The sequence below is a fragment of the Oncorhynchus mykiss genome, chromosome 4 (assembly GCF_013265735.2).
Source record: "Oncorhynchus mykiss isolate Arlee chromosome 4, USDA_OmykA_1.1, whole genome shotgun sequence".
Classification (NCBI taxonomy): Eukaryota; Metazoa; Chordata; class Actinopteri; order Salmoniformes; family Salmonidae; genus Oncorhynchus; species Oncorhynchus mykiss.
In genome coordinates this window covers 11,815,582-11,834,377 of record NC_048568.1, presented here as the reverse complement: position 1 = coordinate 11,834,377, position 18,796 = coordinate 11,815,582, and the positions used below count along the sequence as shown (strand labels likewise).

Here is an 18,796-nt window from a genome sequence, read left to right as displayed (position 1 = left end):
TAATTTTCAAAATGTCTGCTACTTGTTCAGCTTGTACAGTAAGTGTGATGCTATAACATTGTCTCTTTTGCCTCAGATCCTTTGGGTGGAGTGAAGAACATGAAGGTCATCGACCCCACCATCAACAGTTTGTCTGTTCGCTGGGACCCGGCTGTCGGTAACGTGCGCAACTACAAGGTCTTCTACGTGGCCCAGCCAGATGGGAAGGAGCAAATGGCACGTCTCCTATTCATCTCTCTAGCCATTTTACGGTCAACTTAGCCATGTTTACACTATAAGTAGATTATGGAATTGTTATACAGTACTAACATTGATCTGCACTTGCCCTGAACAGGAGCAAGTCTCTGGAGGCACCAACAACCTTATCCTGCGTAATCTGGAGTCCGATACCCAGTACAACGTCTCTGTTGTCCCAGTCTACCCAGACGTGGACGGCATAATGCAGTCTGAGATGGGAAAAACAAGTGAGTGAAGACATTTCAATACTTTCTTTTACTCAGAAACCCCATACTATAACACTAGTGAATAATGTAACTGTCAACTATCTAAAAATGATTGACACATGAAAAGATGAGCAAAAATACATATTTAAAAATGACATATTTTTTTACTAATACGATTGCTCAGAGAAAGAGATTTTGCTTAACAAGTAATATTTATTTCTCTCAAAAAGTTAGAATTGAAAATGATTGCCACCCCTGTTTTTAATACCTATAAATGCTTCAGCTTGCGAGGATAACGGCAACTTTTACTCAAATGTTTTTTTTGGAAAACACATTGGGAGGGATCTTAGTCCATTCCTCCATACAGAACCCTTCCAGATCCTTCATCTGCGGTTATAGACTGCCCTCTTCAATTCAAACCACAGGTTCAGTCTGGAGACTGAGATGGCCATTGCAAAACCATTTGTTTGTGGATTTTGATGTGAGCTTGGGGTTATTGTCTTGCTGGAAGTTTCAACTTCTTGGCAGAGGCAACCAGGTTTTTAGCTCAAATATTCTGGTAATGGGTAAAGTTCAAGATGCTGTTGACCTTAACAAGGGCATGAAAATAGAGGTATTTGGCAATGCACACCAGTGGTGGGTTTGGGTTAGGGTTAGGGGGGTTAGGGTTAGGGTTAGATATATGGTGGTAGATCTTGGATGTTATGGGGCTATTTTGCTTCCACTGGTCCTTGGGCCCTTGCTCAACAACAGTATCATGAACTTTATCCAGTACCAGGATATTTTAGCCAAACACGTGGTTCTCTGCCAGGAAGCTGAAACTTGGCGGCAAGTGAACATTACCTCAAACACAAAGAAATGGTTAATTGGTAACAACATCAATATTTTGCAATGGCCATCTCAATCTTTTGAAACTCATTGAAAACCACTGAAACCCATTGAAAACCTGTGGTTTGAATTGAAGAGAGCAGTCCATAAGCGCAGATGAAGGATATCAAGGATCTGGAAGGATTCTCTATGGAGGAATGGTCTAATATGTTGTCCAACTAGAAAAACATTTAGAAAAAGGCTCAGTCCCATTATCCTCGCAAGGTGAGGTATTGAAAGGTATTGAAAACAGAGGTGTCACGAATTCCGACTTCCACATTTGTGTATAGTATAGTATATAATATAGTTTCCCAATGTCTTTGGAGCATAGCTCAGTGTTTAAATGATTTATTTTACACTGTCATTTTTGCTCATCTTTATCAAGGGTATTAATCATTTCAGACCCCACTGTATATGCTTCCATATCAGACTCAGTAACAGCTTGAGCATCTTGGCGCCATTTACTTACAGGGATGTTGATGTGTTATTTCTTCTTCAGAGCCTCTGGGTGGAGTGAAGAACCTGCAGGTGACTGACCCCACCACCAACTCCTTGAGGGTACGCTGGGAGCCAGCTGAGGGGGATGTGCGCCAGTACACTGTCATCTACGCCCCGCTAGCAGGAGGGCCTGAACTCACGGTACAAAGTCAACACTTCCTTTCATAGTGCATCAAAGCGATATCTGCACACTCACTAACTTGTGCACTAGAAACATCTACGGTGAATAATTGAGTATGCTATGTCTTTAGTAGTGTGGTTTTACTTTACGTTCTAATCCGATAACTCTTTTTTCAGACCACAGTTTCTGGGATGTCAACCAACACCGTTCTCAGGAACCTTGTGCCAGACACAGAGTACAAAGTGACATTGGTGCCTATGTATGGCGATATTGAAGGGAAGAGAACTTCTGAAAATGGAAAGACAAGTAAGTCATGACTGAACAAACTACACAATACAGGTACAATACAGTGAGAAAAAGACAAATGTGCAGCAAAATCCCAAAAGTGATTTGATGCTCAACTCGTTGTTTGGTGACTTGTCAGAGGCATTGGGTGGGGTGAAGAACCTGCAGGTCATAGACCCGACTACTAGCTCCTTGAAGGTGCGCTGGGAGCCAGCGGAGGGCAACGTGCGCCAGTACCGTCTCTTCTACGTCCCTGCCTCTGGCGGAGCCGAGGACATGGTAAGACCACCAACTATCTGTGCCTTAACATCTGATACTGTACAGGGTATCTCTTGACCAATCAGAATTGAGTCGAGTACGGCATCCATATTAGGAATTTGTTTACTTCCTAATACGGATGCTGCACCATTCAACCAATCAATGGTATAAACATTGATAATGCATCTCAAACACCTCTCTGTGAACAGGAGCAAGTGTCTGGTGGCACCACCTCTACCGTCCTGAGGAACCTTCTCTCAGACACGCCCTACACCATCACAGTGGTCCCCGTCTACCCCGAGGGAGAGGGCCTGCGCCAGTCTGAGACTGGAAAGACACGTAAGTTATCAACTGAGTGACCTCAAGTAATCCATGTTGTTCTTATTGGGACAAAGATGTGCTTTATTCAGTTATTTTGATTCAGTAGCATCTTTTATCTGAAGCCTGTTTGGTTTTTCCAGAATTTTCCCTCATAGGGAAACATTGTTATTCAGGTCAACTTAGGGGTAGCTTATCTCACCATAAAAATAATACTTGCTAGTTGGGTTGCCCTGCCTGTGTCTGTGCAGTTTTTGCACCAGGTTGTGTGCATCGGTTTTGTTTCTGCTCAAACGGCTTGCCATGCTGAGTCAGCAGAAATCCATCCCAGAGAAGTTAATTGGAAAGCTGTGATACCAGCGGAGCATATCAGTATTACAGAGCTGATGGTGCGTGATGGTTCCACGGGAGGTTCCAGAGGCTCCGTTTGTGCAAGGCTAATATGAAGACGTCCAATGGAAGTCAAGCATTTTATTTGATCTCGCTATGTCCTTGTCAGTTTCAAGTCTTGAGACGGACACAGATTTATGATCATGGATTCACATCTGATGTGCTCTGATCCTCGGCCAAATGTGAAGAGATGTTTGACAGAGTAATCTTCCTAAAGACACCATATGCATGTGCACTTGTACACGTGTTCAGTATAGAATGAAGCTCACTGTTGGACAAATAGGTTCTACTTTGCTTCTCAATAAGGTGGCTGGGTCTGTCTACCTACTACATCTAGCTTTATTGGGCTAAAGTGCGGAATGCCAGAGGAATATGAACATCTGTTTTAGTTTAAAACGGGAAGTTAAGAGGTTTTTTTTCATAAACCCAAACTGTGTTGCTTCTCTCTATGTGCTGTCTACATAGACACTATAAAATCACTTGGAGACTGGAGAGTTTGCACCCCTCAGCATTTTTATTTTTATTTTTTTTACTAAGCTACGTCCTATTTGAAACTTAGCAGTCAAATAATTCTAACATTTTCTTGTGGTATCTTTACTTAATTCCTAGAGAGTCAAATCAAAGTTGTTGTTGGTTTGGGTTGTTAAGATAGCTAAACTTGTTAGGGGAAGTCAATCTAGCAGTTGCCCTCTCCCCTTTTGATTTTCTATGACCCTCTGTGACCCCCAGTTCCACGCACCCCTCCTAAGAACGTCCAGGTGTACAACCCTACCACCAACAGCCTGAACGTGCGCTGGGCGCCTGCCTCCGGCCAGGTGCAGCAGTACCGTGTCATCTACACACCTCTGTCCGGAGAAAGACCTGCAGAGACGGTAAGTTCAATTGATGCATCTCAAATAGCACCCTATTCCCTAGGTAGTGCCCTATAGAGGGAATAGGGTGCCATTTGGGACACTCTAGCTATCTCGCTCCAATGTGGTGTGGTGGGAAGATTGTTCACGCTCCCGTTCACTCTCCCTCTCTGCTCAGACCACTCAGAAGGAAAGGGAACGTAAGCAATGAAATAGTAGAAAATGGTTGCTGGGCTCCACGTTTAGCAACGATATCAAAAAGCCTCTGGGAGAGTGTTGTAGGAAGTCTGTTTAGAAGCCGACACAGATGGTATTCCCTTTGTAATGAGGTTAGTGTTCATTAATGCGGAAATCCAGACTATTTGGCTTTTAATTATCTGAATATCAGGATTGGTTTCATGCACCGATGTACATATCTTGGATTACAGGAGAAAGATGGAGCTAATTGCCCAACAAACAGCTTTTACTGTATCACTAGGAGTTTGGAAAATGTGGATGTGCACATACGGGAGAGATCTGCAAATTCTTACATTTGAAGAATTGGAGGACATATACTGTGTTATATACAGAGATGTTCTGCTGAATCCCCTGATAAGCTGTAGACGAGGGTAGGCCACTTTAAAGAGCAGCTGTGTTTAACATGATGTAATGGCATTCCCTCGGACATGCTAATGGATAATGGGCTGCGTCGTGATAGTGATTACCCTGCTGATATGATGAGTCTAGGCTCCACTGTTGTTAGAAACAGGGGTGAGATACACGTTGAGGCCTGTTCAATGACAGAGCGCTGGTCTATTGCTGTTGGTTGCGTCGTCTTCATTTGCCTCCATAACACTAACTGTTTATCAGTCACTTTTAAGCAAAATGAATGCATTTGTTTATATTTTTAAACCTCTTCAGGGCGTTGTTAGTACTTCCCGATAGCCTTTGCACTAGGCTCCTTCCAAGGAAACACTAGCAGGGATTCACAGTGAGCTCATTATGTCCGTGTCTAGTGCCAGAGTAGTATGGTTGAAGAAGCTCATTTGAGGGTGCATCTACGGGCCCTGGTCAAAAGTAGGGCTCTAAATAGGGAACAGGGGGCCATTTGGGACAAGACACCAAGATTCCTCTCTTGTAAGCCATCATTGTGATCTATGTCCTGTGACCTCGCCAAAGGTCTTGGTCCCGGGGAACATCAACAACGCGTTCTTGGATTCGCTCATTCCCGACACACCGTACTCGGTCAGCGTCCTGGCTCTGTACGCCGACGGGGAGGGACCACCGGTGAAGGGAGACGGCAAAACATGTGAGACTTGAATCCAATCAATCTGACTTTGTTGTATACATTGGTACTACTGACTCATGCGACTTTTGTTTACATTGATACTACCGGCTCATGATCGTGTTACTCACGCTTCCAGGCATACTTGCTTATACTGTAGTCTACATTCAAGCACGTCCGCACACCCATACACGTAGCTATATACAACAAACACACGGTGTAGCGGTGGTTGCTAGGTGCATGTGTGTGAGTGTAACCCAGTGTTGTTGCAGTGCCCCGTGCTGGACCTCGGAACCTGCGGGTGTTCGATGCCACCACCAACACTCTGACCATCGGCTGGGACCACGCTGAGGGAACCGTGCAGCAGTACAAGATAGCCTACGCCCCCACCACAGGAGACCCCATCACTGAGTTTGTGAGTTCAAAGTCATTCTCAACAAATGTTCATGTAGCACAGGACTTAGAGTTTGACTCGAGGGATGAGTTGAGTTTATGGCCTAAACATGTCTCGTTTTATATGTAGCTGAGTGGCAAATCAAATACACATCCCATACACTAGCATTAACCCTTCTGTTCAACGTGATAATGTTACCACTGCCAAAGCACTGAAGGCATACAAAGGCATATCACTCGCAATAGTTAATTGCTGATTAGTAAGATGAATTAAATGCTCGTTAAGATCAACATTATCACTGGAAACATTACGTTACCTTACAGTCTATTATTAATGACTTAAACATGAGCACCAGTTAAGGATAGCACAGCTGTGCTGCATCATTGCTCCCTACCTAGCAAGGTAACTATTGTGTTAACAAACTCTACTTAACTAGAGAAAAATGTAAGGAGTCTTTTAGCATGCTGAATTTGAAATGAAAGGTCACTTGAGCTAAACCGTCCAATGTTTTTTTTTTTTTAAGAGGACAGGAAACTTTCATTATTAGCCTCCTGGTTACCTCCGTTTTCTCTATGCTGCAGTGACGTAGGAGCTAGGCTAGCAGCGACACATAGCTTCCATTAGCAATTACATTCCTTTGTGTGTTGAGGCGCTGTGCTCCGCTAGGAGCTGAAAGGACTATGTCAAGTGTGTTGAGAAGACGTTTTTTGAACGAACTGACAGTTCTTTCTGGTGTTTTTCCTTACAGACCGTTGTCCCTGGCAACAGAAACAATGCCATCCTGCAGAACCTGCTTCCTGACACTCCCTACAACATCACTGTGGAAGCCATCTATGCTGATGGAGCAGGGGGATCGCTGAACGGGCCCGGACGCACAGGTAAGGCGGTTAGAAAAGTGGTCAGGAAGTGTTCAGTCTGGTATACCGAACACCAAATGGTCTAGCTAGTTGTACATAATTTCCAAGCCTGATGAGCTGGGAGTGAGACCTGTGCACAGGAGTGGAAAATACTTTAAAGAGCCATACAAAATAGCCAACCGATTCCAACATGTTTCAGTTTGAAGAGTTCGGAGGATTGGGGAATTCACAGTAGAGCAACTGGGAAAGCTCAACGACTGGCGAACATTAGTCCCGAGTTACACAAACAATAGAAACTTTATGTCTTGGCTTGGACCGAGGCACCACTGTGCCAGCTAGGCAGTTTGGATGGGCCTCGCTCCAATGAGGAGCTTACGCCGCACCCGACTACCCACCCATCCACTGCCCAGCTCCCTCAGCAAGACCATGGAAAAATCTATCCAATCTAAACACATGTATTACTCATAATAGTCTTCATAAACACAGGAGGAGGAAAAACAGCAGTAGTCTAGCAGCAGGCCGGGCTGTGTGCTATGGTAATGTGGTGCCTTACTGCACTGAGGGCTAGCAAGACTGGAAATGGTGTCATGGCCCTACTTGCTGTTGAGGGTAATTGCTGTGACTGATTGAATGTTGACATGTTTCTGCTCTGCCTTGGTTACAGTTGGCCTGCTGGAGCCCAGGAACCTGCGCGTTTCGGATGAGTGGTACACCCGCTTCCGTGTTGCCTGGGACCCTTCGCCGTCTCCGGTGCTCGGATACAAGCTGGTCTACACGCCTGCGGGTGAGATGACGTCCGACTCTGTGCATGCAATCATGAGCAGGGACCCATAACACGCTTGGGAAATAAAAGTTACAGCACTTCACAATGTCACGTTTTGTCATACCGTGTTTGACAGCAATGACTAAGTAAGGACCCAGAATCATTTGCATGAAACTAAGAGCCATCTTTACATTTCAAATGAGATGATTTCAGGTTTAGATTGGTCTGCTCTTCTCCTTATCCTCATGAGTAAAGTTGAGATTGTGTTGTGGTGTAGCTGTTATTAAAGTAGAGATTGTGTTGTAGTGTAGCTGTTATTAATGTAGAGATTGTGTTGTACTGTTGCTGTTATTAAGGTAGAGATTGTGTTGTAGTGTAGCTGTTATTAAGGTAGAGATGGTGTTGTAGTGTAGCTGTTATTAATGTAGCCGTTGTGTTGTTTTTGCCTGCAGAAGAAGATCAGAGTAAGAGCTTGGACGTGTTTGTGGGTGACGTGACTTCATACACCCTCCAGAACCTCCTCCCTGGCACCACCTACGATGTCAAAGTGTTTGCCCAGTATGATGCTGGCATGAGCGGGGCCCTCGAAGGACAAGGAACAACACGTATGTATCTGATCTACAAATATCATCTTTCTGAAGCATCAATGTCAACCATCCCCAAATGGCTCCCTATATAGTGGATTACTTTTGACCGGAGGCCTATGTGCCCTGGTCTGTAGTAGTGCACTATGTAGGGAATAGGGTGCAAATTTGGGACTCGGTTCTTGAAGTCAGTCTGAGAAATGTCTTCTTGTGTTCTGCTCCAGTCTACCTGAACGTCACCAACCTCGAGACCTACAACGTTGGCTTCGACAAGTTCTGTGTCAAGTGGAGTCCTCACAGGGCTGCCACCTCCTACAGGATCAAGCTCAACCCTCTGGACCGTAAGTCTCAGCCAAACGTTCATTTCAGATCGCACCTTTCAAGCTTGGCTACACGAGAGACTCTTTTTCTACCCTGAAGAATTGCTCCATTATAAGTGAGTTTATGCTTCTTCTAATGTCTGAAGCCATAAAGGAGACTTCAGAAGGAGCATCAACACATGCTGTAGTTGGTGTTAGTCAGTCACTAGTCAGAGATGCTATAGATCCCCACTGATCAGAGCCACACCCTCCTCTGTGTCCAGAACATTGGAATGGTACGGTGCTGGCTGTTGAGATTGGGTCTAGACATTCACACGACTGTTTATCCTCAGCCCGCCCCTGTGTTTATCTCTTGAAGGAGAATGCATCAATGTGGCGTGCTCCGAAAGCATCCGACCACCAAGTGTTAGTTGTCTCTGTCTGAAAAGTTGACATCCTTTTTATTACTGTCGGCCTTTGAATCCATGTTCACATGTAGACCTAGGGTTGTGACTGTCATGACATTGTGTCAGATGGCGACTGTCATGACATTTTGTCAGATGGGGACTGTCATGCAAATAACTGCTGTTCTCATGGTAATTGACCGTTAATTAACGTAAACATGTTTAGCATCTCCATGCCTCTGCGCATACAAGCTGCTGATTTGGAACATCTACTTTTTCCAAAGTCTTAATAAATCCACCATCACCGTCCATTAATTCTTTCAGGCAGGTCTAAAGAAACATTATGATATGGAGAAAATGTATTTCAGAAGAGCAGAATATGAGTTGGCCCTACTGTATGTTATCTGGCTAGGTGCCATGCCAATGGGAGCATAGGCTGTAAGCTAGTTCATTTAATAGACAAGATATGCTCATAAATTCTGTGCCATTATTTTTTATTACATGATTTTATAGTAAACTTTTACCATTCCCGAGCGAGTGCGCATATGAGCTATGTTGAGCGTGAAAGTGACCATTTGAAACAGGTCCTACAGTGCTAGATTTAGAGTTATTTGGCAACTTTAGTTGTGAATGACACAAAACTTCAGAATGTCTTATAAATCCAAACATATATGGGCTGCTCTATGCAACTACATTGGTGATTTGTAAAAAGTCACAAACAAAAAGCTTGCGCTCTGTTGCACTAGCTGTTCCCTCATCAAGTGCAAATATTCCAACTCATCAGACTATTCTCAATGTAATCTTGTCTTTATTAATGTGCTGCATTTGTTTTGATTTAGAATGGGCCATTATCATCCGTTTGCACTCGAATAACGAATTGGCGGCTGCGCTTTCCCGGTGTCCCTTTTTCAATCATTCTGATAGGCTACTCCGGTTTTACAGCAGAGAAATGTGCTTAAACTGTTTTACATGTTTAACTTCAAATTCATCATCTCCAGCACCATCCCAACATCAACATATGTAAAAATGTCACATTTCTGTGTTTTGTTGAAAGAAAGATAGAGGATAAATGTTTCCAATGACATAATCAGTGTCCATCATGTGCTTTTACCAATGATGAGGAGGCATTGCCTACTAATTGTCTAGTAATTGGTTGATGATGTCATTGGAAACATTTATCTTCCTCTATCTTTTTGACTACAAAACATAGAAAAGTGCTATTTCCACATACAGTGCGTTTGGAAAGTATTCAGACCCATTGAATTTTTCCTCATTTTGTTAAGCTACAGCCTTTTACATAAGTATTCAGACCCTTTACTTACCCTGTACTTTGTGGAAGCACCTTTGGCAGCGATTACAGCCTCGAGTCTTCTTGGGTATGACGCTACAAGCTTGGCACACCAGTATTTGGGGAGTTTCTCCCATTCTTCTCTGCAGATCCTCTCAAGCTCTGTCAGGTTGGATGGGGAGCGTCGCTGCACGTCTATTTTCAAGTCTCTCCAGAGATGTTAGATCGGGTTCCATTCCGGGCTCTGGCTGGGCCGCTCAAGGACATTCAGAGACTTGTCCCGAAGCCGCTCCTGCGTTGTCTTGGCTGTGTGCTTAGGGTCGTTGTGCTGTTGGATGGTGAAAATATCGCCCCAGTCTGAGGTCCTGCGCGCTCTGGAGAAGGTTTTCATCAAGGATCTCTCTGTACTTTGCTCCGTTCATCCTTCCCTCGATCCTGACTAGTCTCCCAGTCCCTGCCACTGATGGAGGCCACTGTGTTCTTGGAGACCTTTAATGATGCTGACATTTTTGGTACCCTTCCCCAGAACTGTGCCTTGACACAATCCTCCTCGGAACTCTACGGACAATTCCTTCAACCTACTAGAGTTTGTTTCATTTTGGAGGATCCAATAGGTTAGACCAATTATTATACATATTAAATCGTAAAAAATAATAATATTAATTATGCCGTGCGTGATACGCGGTAGACTATTAGGTATAACAACAATCATTATTTTGTTTCCCGATTTTTTTTATTTAAAAAAAAAAAAAATTCCAGTATAGGTATAAACTGTTAAAAACAAGACGCAGTATCTCAAGGATTTAAATATGAACATGGTAATCACTACCCGTGACATATTTCCAAACTTAAGCAGGCTTTGCTTGTGTCAGAAAGACAACTGTGGTAGAGAATAGAGAACACTCACCGAAAGTAAACAGTCCCCAAGGTTTGAAAAGCTAGCAACCTTTTTAAAGATGCTTCCCAGACAGACTGAGCTTCCCAGTCAGTATTGGAATGCCAAGTGTTTGTTACTGAAGTGGAATGTGGTTGAGGAATGAGGATCATAGCATACATCTCTGTGCAATAATCTTGGTCTTCTACCTTGAGCAGCAAGGGGTCAGCCCAGGAGAAGTGATTGAGGGGATATTTGCCCTTATAAGGCCATTGTCTTGGTCTCATGGTTCATTTGACAAAAAATACCACATTTTGGAAAACGTTCTCCATTTTCCCCAAAACAATTCATATTGAATTACATGTGTAGCGTGACAACACCGATATTACATCTATTTGCCTTACCGCAGCACTGTCATAGCCCCAGCTGAATGGCATTAACTCTGCTTTTCGTACTCGGAGAAGACCCCTGATTTTTACGAGGAGCAACGTTTCAGGCGGCGGCCTCGGCAGTCAACACATGTCAACATGTTTCTCTTCTCAACATGTGTCAACAGGTCTCATATTTCTCCTTGTTTTATCTGTGTGTAGCCTCCAGTAAAGGTCAGCAGGAGATCACCATCACTGCAGCTCAGAGCCAGTACTGCTTCAAGGGGCTCTCCCCTGACGCTCTTTATAGTGCCACCGTGTTCGTTCAGACCCCTAACCTCGAGGGCCCTGGAGTCAGCGCCAAAGAGAGAACATGTGAGTATTTACATTTGAGTCATTTAGCACACACTCTTATCCAGAGTGACTTACAGTCAGTGCAGTTACCTCAGTAGTCTTCAGCTTTTTACACAAGTGGTGCCGATGTGCTATCCGAATTTGTCATCTCTTTGTTGATGTTCACTGACACTTTGTTGTCTCTTTCTCAAAGTGGTCAAACCTACTGAAGCCCCAACGCCACCCCCCACTCCTCCACCACCACCTACCATTCCTCCTGCATGGGCAGGTAAGAACCAATGGCGCTATGATGACTACGACATACAGTATCCATCACCTCCATATTGCCAAAGCACCAAACGGCACCACATTCACCAATGCTATATAGAACATTTGAAGCCTTCCTTGGAGCCCAAACAAGGTGTCAACTGCAAAGTCATCGACATTTGCATTTGAGTGTGTTTTAGTGCGATTAGTTGCGAGTCATAAAAAGCCAGGTTCAGAAAACATGCAATGCCATCAAAATCTCACTATTTGGCAGAAGCAGAGACCTGCAGAGATATTTCCTCTGGATCAGAGTGGTGCCAGTGTTAAAGTAATGGCCGCCACATGCTCCACACAGAACCTCCAGGGTTTTCAATGGGAACTCACCCATTGACTAATGACTGACCTAGGTGTTGAGAAAGTCCAAAGAAGCTGTTTGTTTGATAAGGTTTGGTGTAAAACTTGTTTATGGATTCTGACTTGGAAGAAGGGGATTGCGAGAGATACAAAAATAAAGTGCTCTATCACATCAGGCAGACATTATCTCGAAGCCTTTATAGTAACCAAATGTTCCTAGTTTTTTTTAACATTTTCTTCAGGAAAGTGTGATCAATTAAACCAATAATTGCCATGTATAGCTTCATTATGTAATTTCTTTCTCTCAATGATTTTGTTTGTGAGATTCATGCAGACTTTATTTTTATTTTTGAGGTTGCCGACTCTCATTATCATGCCTTTCTCTGTTATCGGGCCTGGTGTTCCGGGCAGCCCAGAATCTGGTGCCTGCCATGGAATCTTTTAAGAGCAGTTCACTGAGTTCTTTTTCTTTTGCATCAGTGTGCAAAGGTGCCAAGGCAGATGTGGTGTTCCTTATTGACGGCTCGTGGAGTATTGGAGAAGACAGTTTCCGGAAAGTGGTGCAGTTCGTCTTCAGCATGATTGGAGCCTTCGACGTCATCGGATCGACAGGAATGCAGGTGTGTAGTGCTGTAAATAGAGGGAAAAGCACATTGTAATAGTGGAAAAAGCAAGTTGTAATTGTTAGTCAACTTGGCGAACTGTTTAGAATAATAGGTGCGGTATGAAATCGTACTATAACTCCTTGTAATGCATTCTACTTTGGAAACAGGTGTCGTTCGTGCAGTACAGCGACGAAGCAAAGACAGAGTTCAGGCTGAATTCTTACTCGGACAAGGGCAACGCTCTCGCTGCTCTACAGCTGATCCAGTACCGAGGAGGAAACACTAAGACCGGTGAGGCTCCCCAAACCCAGCTTCCACCAACTAGGTTGTCTCCCAAATGCCCCCCTATTCCCTATATAGTGCACTTCTTTTGCCCAGGGCCTTATGGGCCCTGGTCAAAAGTAGTGTACTATTAAGGGAATAGGATGCCATTTGGGATGCAACACTAGTCTCTGGTTGTAAAAGTGACTTTGCAATGGACACCAACATGTTTCATCGGAGCCAGGCATATATCCACCCTTTGAGTATACATTGTTGTCTATCACCTTGATTAATCTACCTTTCTTTGTTCTTGATCAGGCGCTGCTTTGATGCATGTCAAGGAGAAGGTGTTCGCCCCAGAAAATGGAATGAGGAGGAATGTCCCCAAGGTTGTGGTAGCTGTCACAGACGGTCGCTCTCAGGATGAGGTGAAGAAAAACGCTGCCACGCTGCAGCATGCTGGTAAGGGTTACTCAATTTGCTGCACAGCAATCTTCAAGTCAACCCATTGTCAGTCGTATCCCATAATGCTTGTAAATGTTGTCATTGAGGTATTAGCAATCTGTAGCATTTTAGCATCACCCCATGCACATAGTGCAGTTGGTTTTCTGAGAATGCATGGGCTCCTTCTCCAGGTTACAGTGTGTTTGTGGTTGGTGTTGCCGATGTGGATTTTGCTGAGCTGCAGAACATTGGCAGCAAGCCAAGCGACAGACACATCTTTGTTGTGGACGACTTTGACGCCTTTGCAACTATCCAAGACAACCTTGTGACCTTCATTTGCGAAACAGCGACGTCATGTAAGCTGTTTTGTTGTTTGTTATTTTGGATACCACTTATAGTATTTAGCTGTAAGCCATTTCATTTATCGCCCAAGATAACATTCTAGAAACAAATTGAACTGTTGCTAATCTTTGATATTATCTTCACAGCTTGTCCCCTGATCTACCTGAATGGATTCACATCGCCTGGTAAAAATGCTCAGATTATTATTTATGTACATCCCAAATTAGAACCGTCTGCAGAAACCGCATGCATCATTCCCTCATTGGTTTGAGAAGTTCTAGAACTTAAAATGAGTTCTTCACCTTGTGCTGTAGGCTTCAGGATGCTGGAGGCGTTCAACCTGACAGAGACGACCTATGGTTATATCAAGGGAGTGTCTATGGAACCTGGTTCCTTCAACAGTTACACAGCCTACAGACTCCATAAGAACTCCTTCCTGACCCAGCCCACCACGTGAGTCGGCGATACCATTGTCTTGGATTACAAAATCACCAGGTTCACCAGGTTTCATTCAACCACAAGAGCATTATTGAGGTCGGGCACTGATGTTGGGTGATTAGGCCTGGCTCGCAGTCGGCGTTCCAATTCATCCCAAAGGTGTTTGATGCGGTTGAGATTAGGGATCTATGCAGGCCAGTCAAGTTCTTCCACACCGATCTTGACAAACCATTTCTGTATGGACCAAAGCTTTGTGCACATGGGTATTGTCATGCTGAAACAGGACCGGGCCTTCCCCAAACTGTTGCCACAAAGTTGGAAGCACAGAATCATCTAGAATGTCATTGTATGCTGTAGCTTTGAGATTTCCCTTCACTGGAACTAGTCCGAACCATGAAAAGCAGCCCCTGATCATTATTTCTCATCCACCAAACTTTACAGTTGGCACTATGCATTCGGGCAGGTAGCGTTCTCCTGGCATCTGCCAAACCCAGGTTTGTCAGTCGGATTGCCAGATGGTGAAGCGTGATTCATCACTTCAGAGAACGAGTCCAATGGTGGCGAGCTTTACACCACTCCAGCTGACGCTTGACATTGCGCATGGTGATCTTAGGCTTGTGTGTGGCTGCTCAGCCATGGAAACCCATTTCATGAAGCTCCCGACGAACAGCTATTGTGCTGATGTTGCTTCCAGAGGCAGTTTGGAACTCTGTAGTGAGGGGTCCCGTTCTGTGAGCTTGTGTGGCCTACCACTTCGAGGCTGAGCCATTGTTGCTCCTAAACATTGCCACTTCACAATAACAGCACTTACAGTTGACCGGGGTAGCTCTAGCAGGGCAGAAATTTGACAAACTTGACTTGTTGGAAAGGTGGCATCCTATGACTGTGCCACGTTAAAAGTCACTGATCTCTTCAATACGTGTCATTCTACTGTCAATGTCTGTTTGTGACATCGGCTGATGTAAAAAGGGCTTTATAAATACATGTGATTGATTGATTGATCTATGGAGATTGCATGGCTGTGTGCTTGATTTTATACACCTGGCAGCAATGGGTGTGGCTGAAATAGCCGAATCCACTCATTTGCAGTGTATTTCTGCACTGCTTTTGTGAGCTAATGGATTTAAGGGATAATTGAGTTGCAGCACATTATAATGATAGTCTCAGACTCTGAAAGCTTGTCTCTGCTCGAATCCAGGAAGACTGAGGAGATGTAGGTCAATGCAGGGAGTGCAGGTGTTAAGAAATGACTTGTTTAAACATTACCTTTTTTGTGGGCCTTTCCCATGCAGTAAAAACTGTATTCATGTTGGTTTGGCACTTGGAGATGACACGTCATACTCAAATATGTTCAGACAAAATGTTAGACCCCATTCCCCTCTAAACTAGGTCAACTAATGTACGATGTCCTGCTTATTCGCTTGTAATTGGCTGACCCAACAGGTCCCAACATGTCAGAATATGGACTGGCCTATAGCAGTGTTCTAGCTCAATCTGAAGTTCTGGCGTGCTGCTGGGTTCACTCATCCCACGTAGCTCCGAGATATCCAACTACACTGGCTATCCCCTACACCGTACATCTCTAAGCGTTTTATCAGCCGCACGCACAGTAGGCCTATCAAATACTGTATATCTCCAGTCAGCTTAACCTTCCGCCACAGAGTTTTACCTCTGCTTGCGACTCTATGGAAAAACATCAGCCACATCACGGTGGTTTATAGGCATAGAGTAATACTGTACACATGTATATTAATGGTGAATCGATTATTGTGTATTTTGTCTTTTTTTTTTTTAATGGTCAGTCTTATTGTTGGGGTTGTGTGGGGGTTTGAACAGGGAGATCCACCCAGACGGACTACCTCACTCCTACACCATCATCATGATGTTCCGTCTCCTCCCGGACACACCCAACGAGGCCTTTGACATCTGGCAGGTGTCCACCAAGGACGACAAGCCTGAAGTCGGGGTCACCATTGATCGTAAGGCTCTGTAGCTCGGATTTGAAGGGGTCGAGTACATAGGGTTTTACAATGAGGGCTACAAGATGTTACTGGTGTTGCATCCCAAAATGACCCCCTACTCCCTACATAGTGCACTACTTTTGACCGGAGCCATATGTACCCTGGTTCAAAAAAAGTAGTACACTTCATGGGGAATAGGGTGCCATTTGTGACACAACCATCGAGGAAGGAGGAAGTAGTGTTGTGTGAGGAGGCGATATCATATCCAGCAGCTGTAGATAGATTGATGTTGTTCTGTCTGATGTTCTCTCATGGGAGCAGTGAAGGGATCATAATGGGCTCCAGAGCCCAGGGCTGCTTTGGTCTCCCTCAGTAACCACACTCACCCTCCTCCGGTTCCAACATCCTGTATAAGCTATCTTCAGCTGGCGTTTATAAAGCCCCGGCCATGTTGTTTGTGATGCAGCTTTCACAAAGCATATCTGCTTTATGATACACTGCCCGTTGATGACAATGGTATTGGAGTCCTGTTTCTAGTTTAGGAGCTTTGCATGACACCAAGTCCTAATACGACGTTGGAGAGCTATCTGTAACCTCTTTCTTTTCTCTCCTCAAACTCGTTTTTCTCTATTCAGCTTCCAGCCAAACAATTTCGTATTATAACAAGGATACGAGGGGGGAGATCCAGAGGGTCACATTCGACAATGATCAAGTGAAGAGAATCTTCCATGGAAGCTTCCACAAGGTAAACCTTGACTTGCCTGTCTGTGTGACTGTTGGGATTGGAGGAATATACTGGGTGTAGTGAAGTTAATGGCCAGATTATGGAACATTCAAGGGGCCTGGCGACTGGACTTGAGGTATGGCACGTCAATCACACTTGTCTCCTTTCTTCTTGCTGTCAGATTGCATGTCCTGAGGATACACAGATAATGAGAAGGGATACCTGGCATTCCTAATGCATTGTATATTACAGGAGGTGTACCTCCCGGTACAGCTACAGACATGTGTTCTGCAGAACAGTGTCTGCTCATGCAAACAGATGGTCTTTGGCTGTAAGTTGTATAAACCCCAATGTTACATGACGCATAGATTGACGTTATTGATGGTAATCAAAGCCTCTCAAAGTAATCAAGCGATAGAAGTGGCCATTGATCTTTTACCCGTTTGTTTGGACTTTGAAGCCAATCAAATGACTGGTTCATGCTAAACTGAAGTGGTCATGTTTGGTCCAGCTCCAACTCCACATTGGGCTCTAATTCGATGGCTGTTGGTTTCCCGGGAGAAACTGGACTAAGTGGGGCAGAGAAATCAGACTCTGTTGGCATATTTGATCTCTTGGATCTCTTGGATTAGCGCATTAAGTTGTAGCCTGAGGGAGGGAGACCATTAAAGATTAACCATAGGCAGTCTGTGTATACTCTGTGCATTAAGAGCTATATGGAAGTACTTCCCGCTGGTATTTACTAGAGTTTCCATTTACCATAAGGTCAGAGCCGTGTGCTCATAGGGGCTGTGGACATAGTCATTTAACAACGCTATCACAAACATTCACTAGAATCTATAAGTCCTTTTGCGGAGACCATTAAAATGTACTGCTAGTCGCTGCTTGGCGTGCTAGTCTGGAAAATATTGGGTCACTGCTATAACTATTAAATAATTACATCAGAGAGGCAGTGGAATGCCAGGCTGGGGGGAGGTTTTTCTGCCTGCCTTTCTCTCGCTCGCTCTCTCTTTCTCTCGCTCGCTCTCTCTTTCTCTCTCTTTCTCTATCGCTATCCCATTTTTGGCTCTGCTGCCGTTTCTCTGCCTGGATGTTGGATGCAAGCCTTGCCTCTGTTGCCTCTGGTAGCCGACCGCAGGGGAATTCTCGCCGTTGCTGTAGGGGCGGCGACTCTGTTCTGCGGTTTACCTCCCAGCATGGTTATGTATGCTGTATCTGTCCCAGTCTTCCAGCATGGTTATGTATGCACTATCTCTCCCAGTGTTGTCCAGCTGGGCTCAAAAGTAGTGCTCTAAGAATTTGTTCTTAACTGACTTGCCTAGTTAAATTTAAAAAAAATGTAAATCAAGTGTAAGGAATAGGGTGCCATTTGGAACGCAAGCTAGGAAATTTCCAGCTCCCACTTGGGGACAGGACCTCAACCACACTTCTTACAGTGACAGACTCACAGACAGACAGTAATGAGTAGGGATTGAGTAGGGTAAGCGCTTTTCACTTGTAATTTCCCTCAGTCAGTGTAGCGGTTGAAACTTTCCTTTGCAGGATGCATAATGTATTTTTAAGAAGTAGATGACCGTGTCAGTTACAGAACTGGTGACTTATAGAACCCACTCTTCTCTCCCTGCTGCCAGAATATGCAGCATAAACAAACACAATTTAGATGGGCTAGCTTGAACCCAGACTCTCACTCCCTTATTTGATTGATGTCCTGGTTTGTTTTCTTAGCCAACTCTGGCAGGTTTAGGAGAGTGTTGTGTGGTGAGGAGGGCTATGGGCTTTTAAACAGCCGGGTTGCACTGCTTCACCGCAAGGCTGATTTACCTCGACCTAAGCAGTCAGGAAATTGCTAATTCAGCGTTTGAAAGGTCTTAGTTACCGCCGATGATACAAAATTCCCTAAAATAGGTTTAACAGATGTGCTCCACTGAAGAAATTGGGAAC

The 18,796-nt window shown here is 44.4% G+C and overlaps 1 protein-coding gene across 8 annotated transcripts in view; it reads left to right on the top strand.

Annotated features, from left to right (window-relative positions):
• LOC110522086 (collagen alpha-1(XII) chain) overlaps positions 1 to 18,796 on the top strand; it is an 89,582-nt gene that overhangs the window by 55,594 nt on the left and 15,192 nt on the right. For all 8 annotated transcript variants that reach the window (XM_036975632.1, XM_036975631.1, XM_036975633.1 and 5 more), the window contains 23 exons: positions 77 to 216; positions 335 to 464; positions 1,810 to 1,949; positions 2,106 to 2,235; positions 2,354 to 2,493; positions 2,682 to 2,811; positions 3,910 to 4,052; positions 5,190 to 5,319; positions 5,568 to 5,710; positions 6,438 to 6,567; positions 7,211 to 7,330; positions 7,762 to 7,914; positions 8,118 to 8,234; positions 11,349 to 11,501; positions 11,674 to 11,748; positions 12,561 to 12,700; positions 12,853 to 12,976; positions 13,265 to 13,408; positions 13,582 to 13,746; positions 13,879 to 13,917; positions 14,047 to 14,185; positions 16,007 to 16,149; positions 16,767 to 16,876. In XM_036975632.1, coding sequence (XP_036831527.1) covers positions 77 to 216; positions 335 to 464; positions 1,810 to 1,949; positions 2,106 to 2,235; positions 2,354 to 2,493; positions 2,682 to 2,811; positions 3,910 to 4,052; positions 5,190 to 5,319; positions 5,568 to 5,710; positions 6,438 to 6,567; positions 7,211 to 7,330; positions 7,762 to 7,914; positions 8,118 to 8,234; positions 11,349 to 11,501; positions 11,674 to 11,748; positions 12,561 to 12,700; positions 12,853 to 12,976; positions 13,265 to 13,408; positions 13,582 to 13,746; positions 13,879 to 13,917; positions 14,047 to 14,185; positions 16,007 to 16,149; positions 16,767 to 16,876 — 2,978 coding nt within the window. The remainder of the gene's footprint in view (positions 1 to 76; positions 217 to 334; positions 465 to 1,809; positions 1,950 to 2,105; positions 2,236 to 2,353; positions 2,494 to 2,681; positions 2,812 to 3,909; positions 4,053 to 5,189; positions 5,320 to 5,567; positions 5,711 to 6,437; positions 6,568 to 7,210; positions 7,331 to 7,761; positions 7,915 to 8,117; positions 8,235 to 11,348; positions 11,502 to 11,673; positions 11,749 to 12,560; positions 12,701 to 12,852; positions 12,977 to 13,264; positions 13,409 to 13,581; positions 13,747 to 13,878; positions 13,918 to 14,046; positions 14,186 to 16,006; positions 16,150 to 16,766; positions 16,877 to 18,796) is intronic.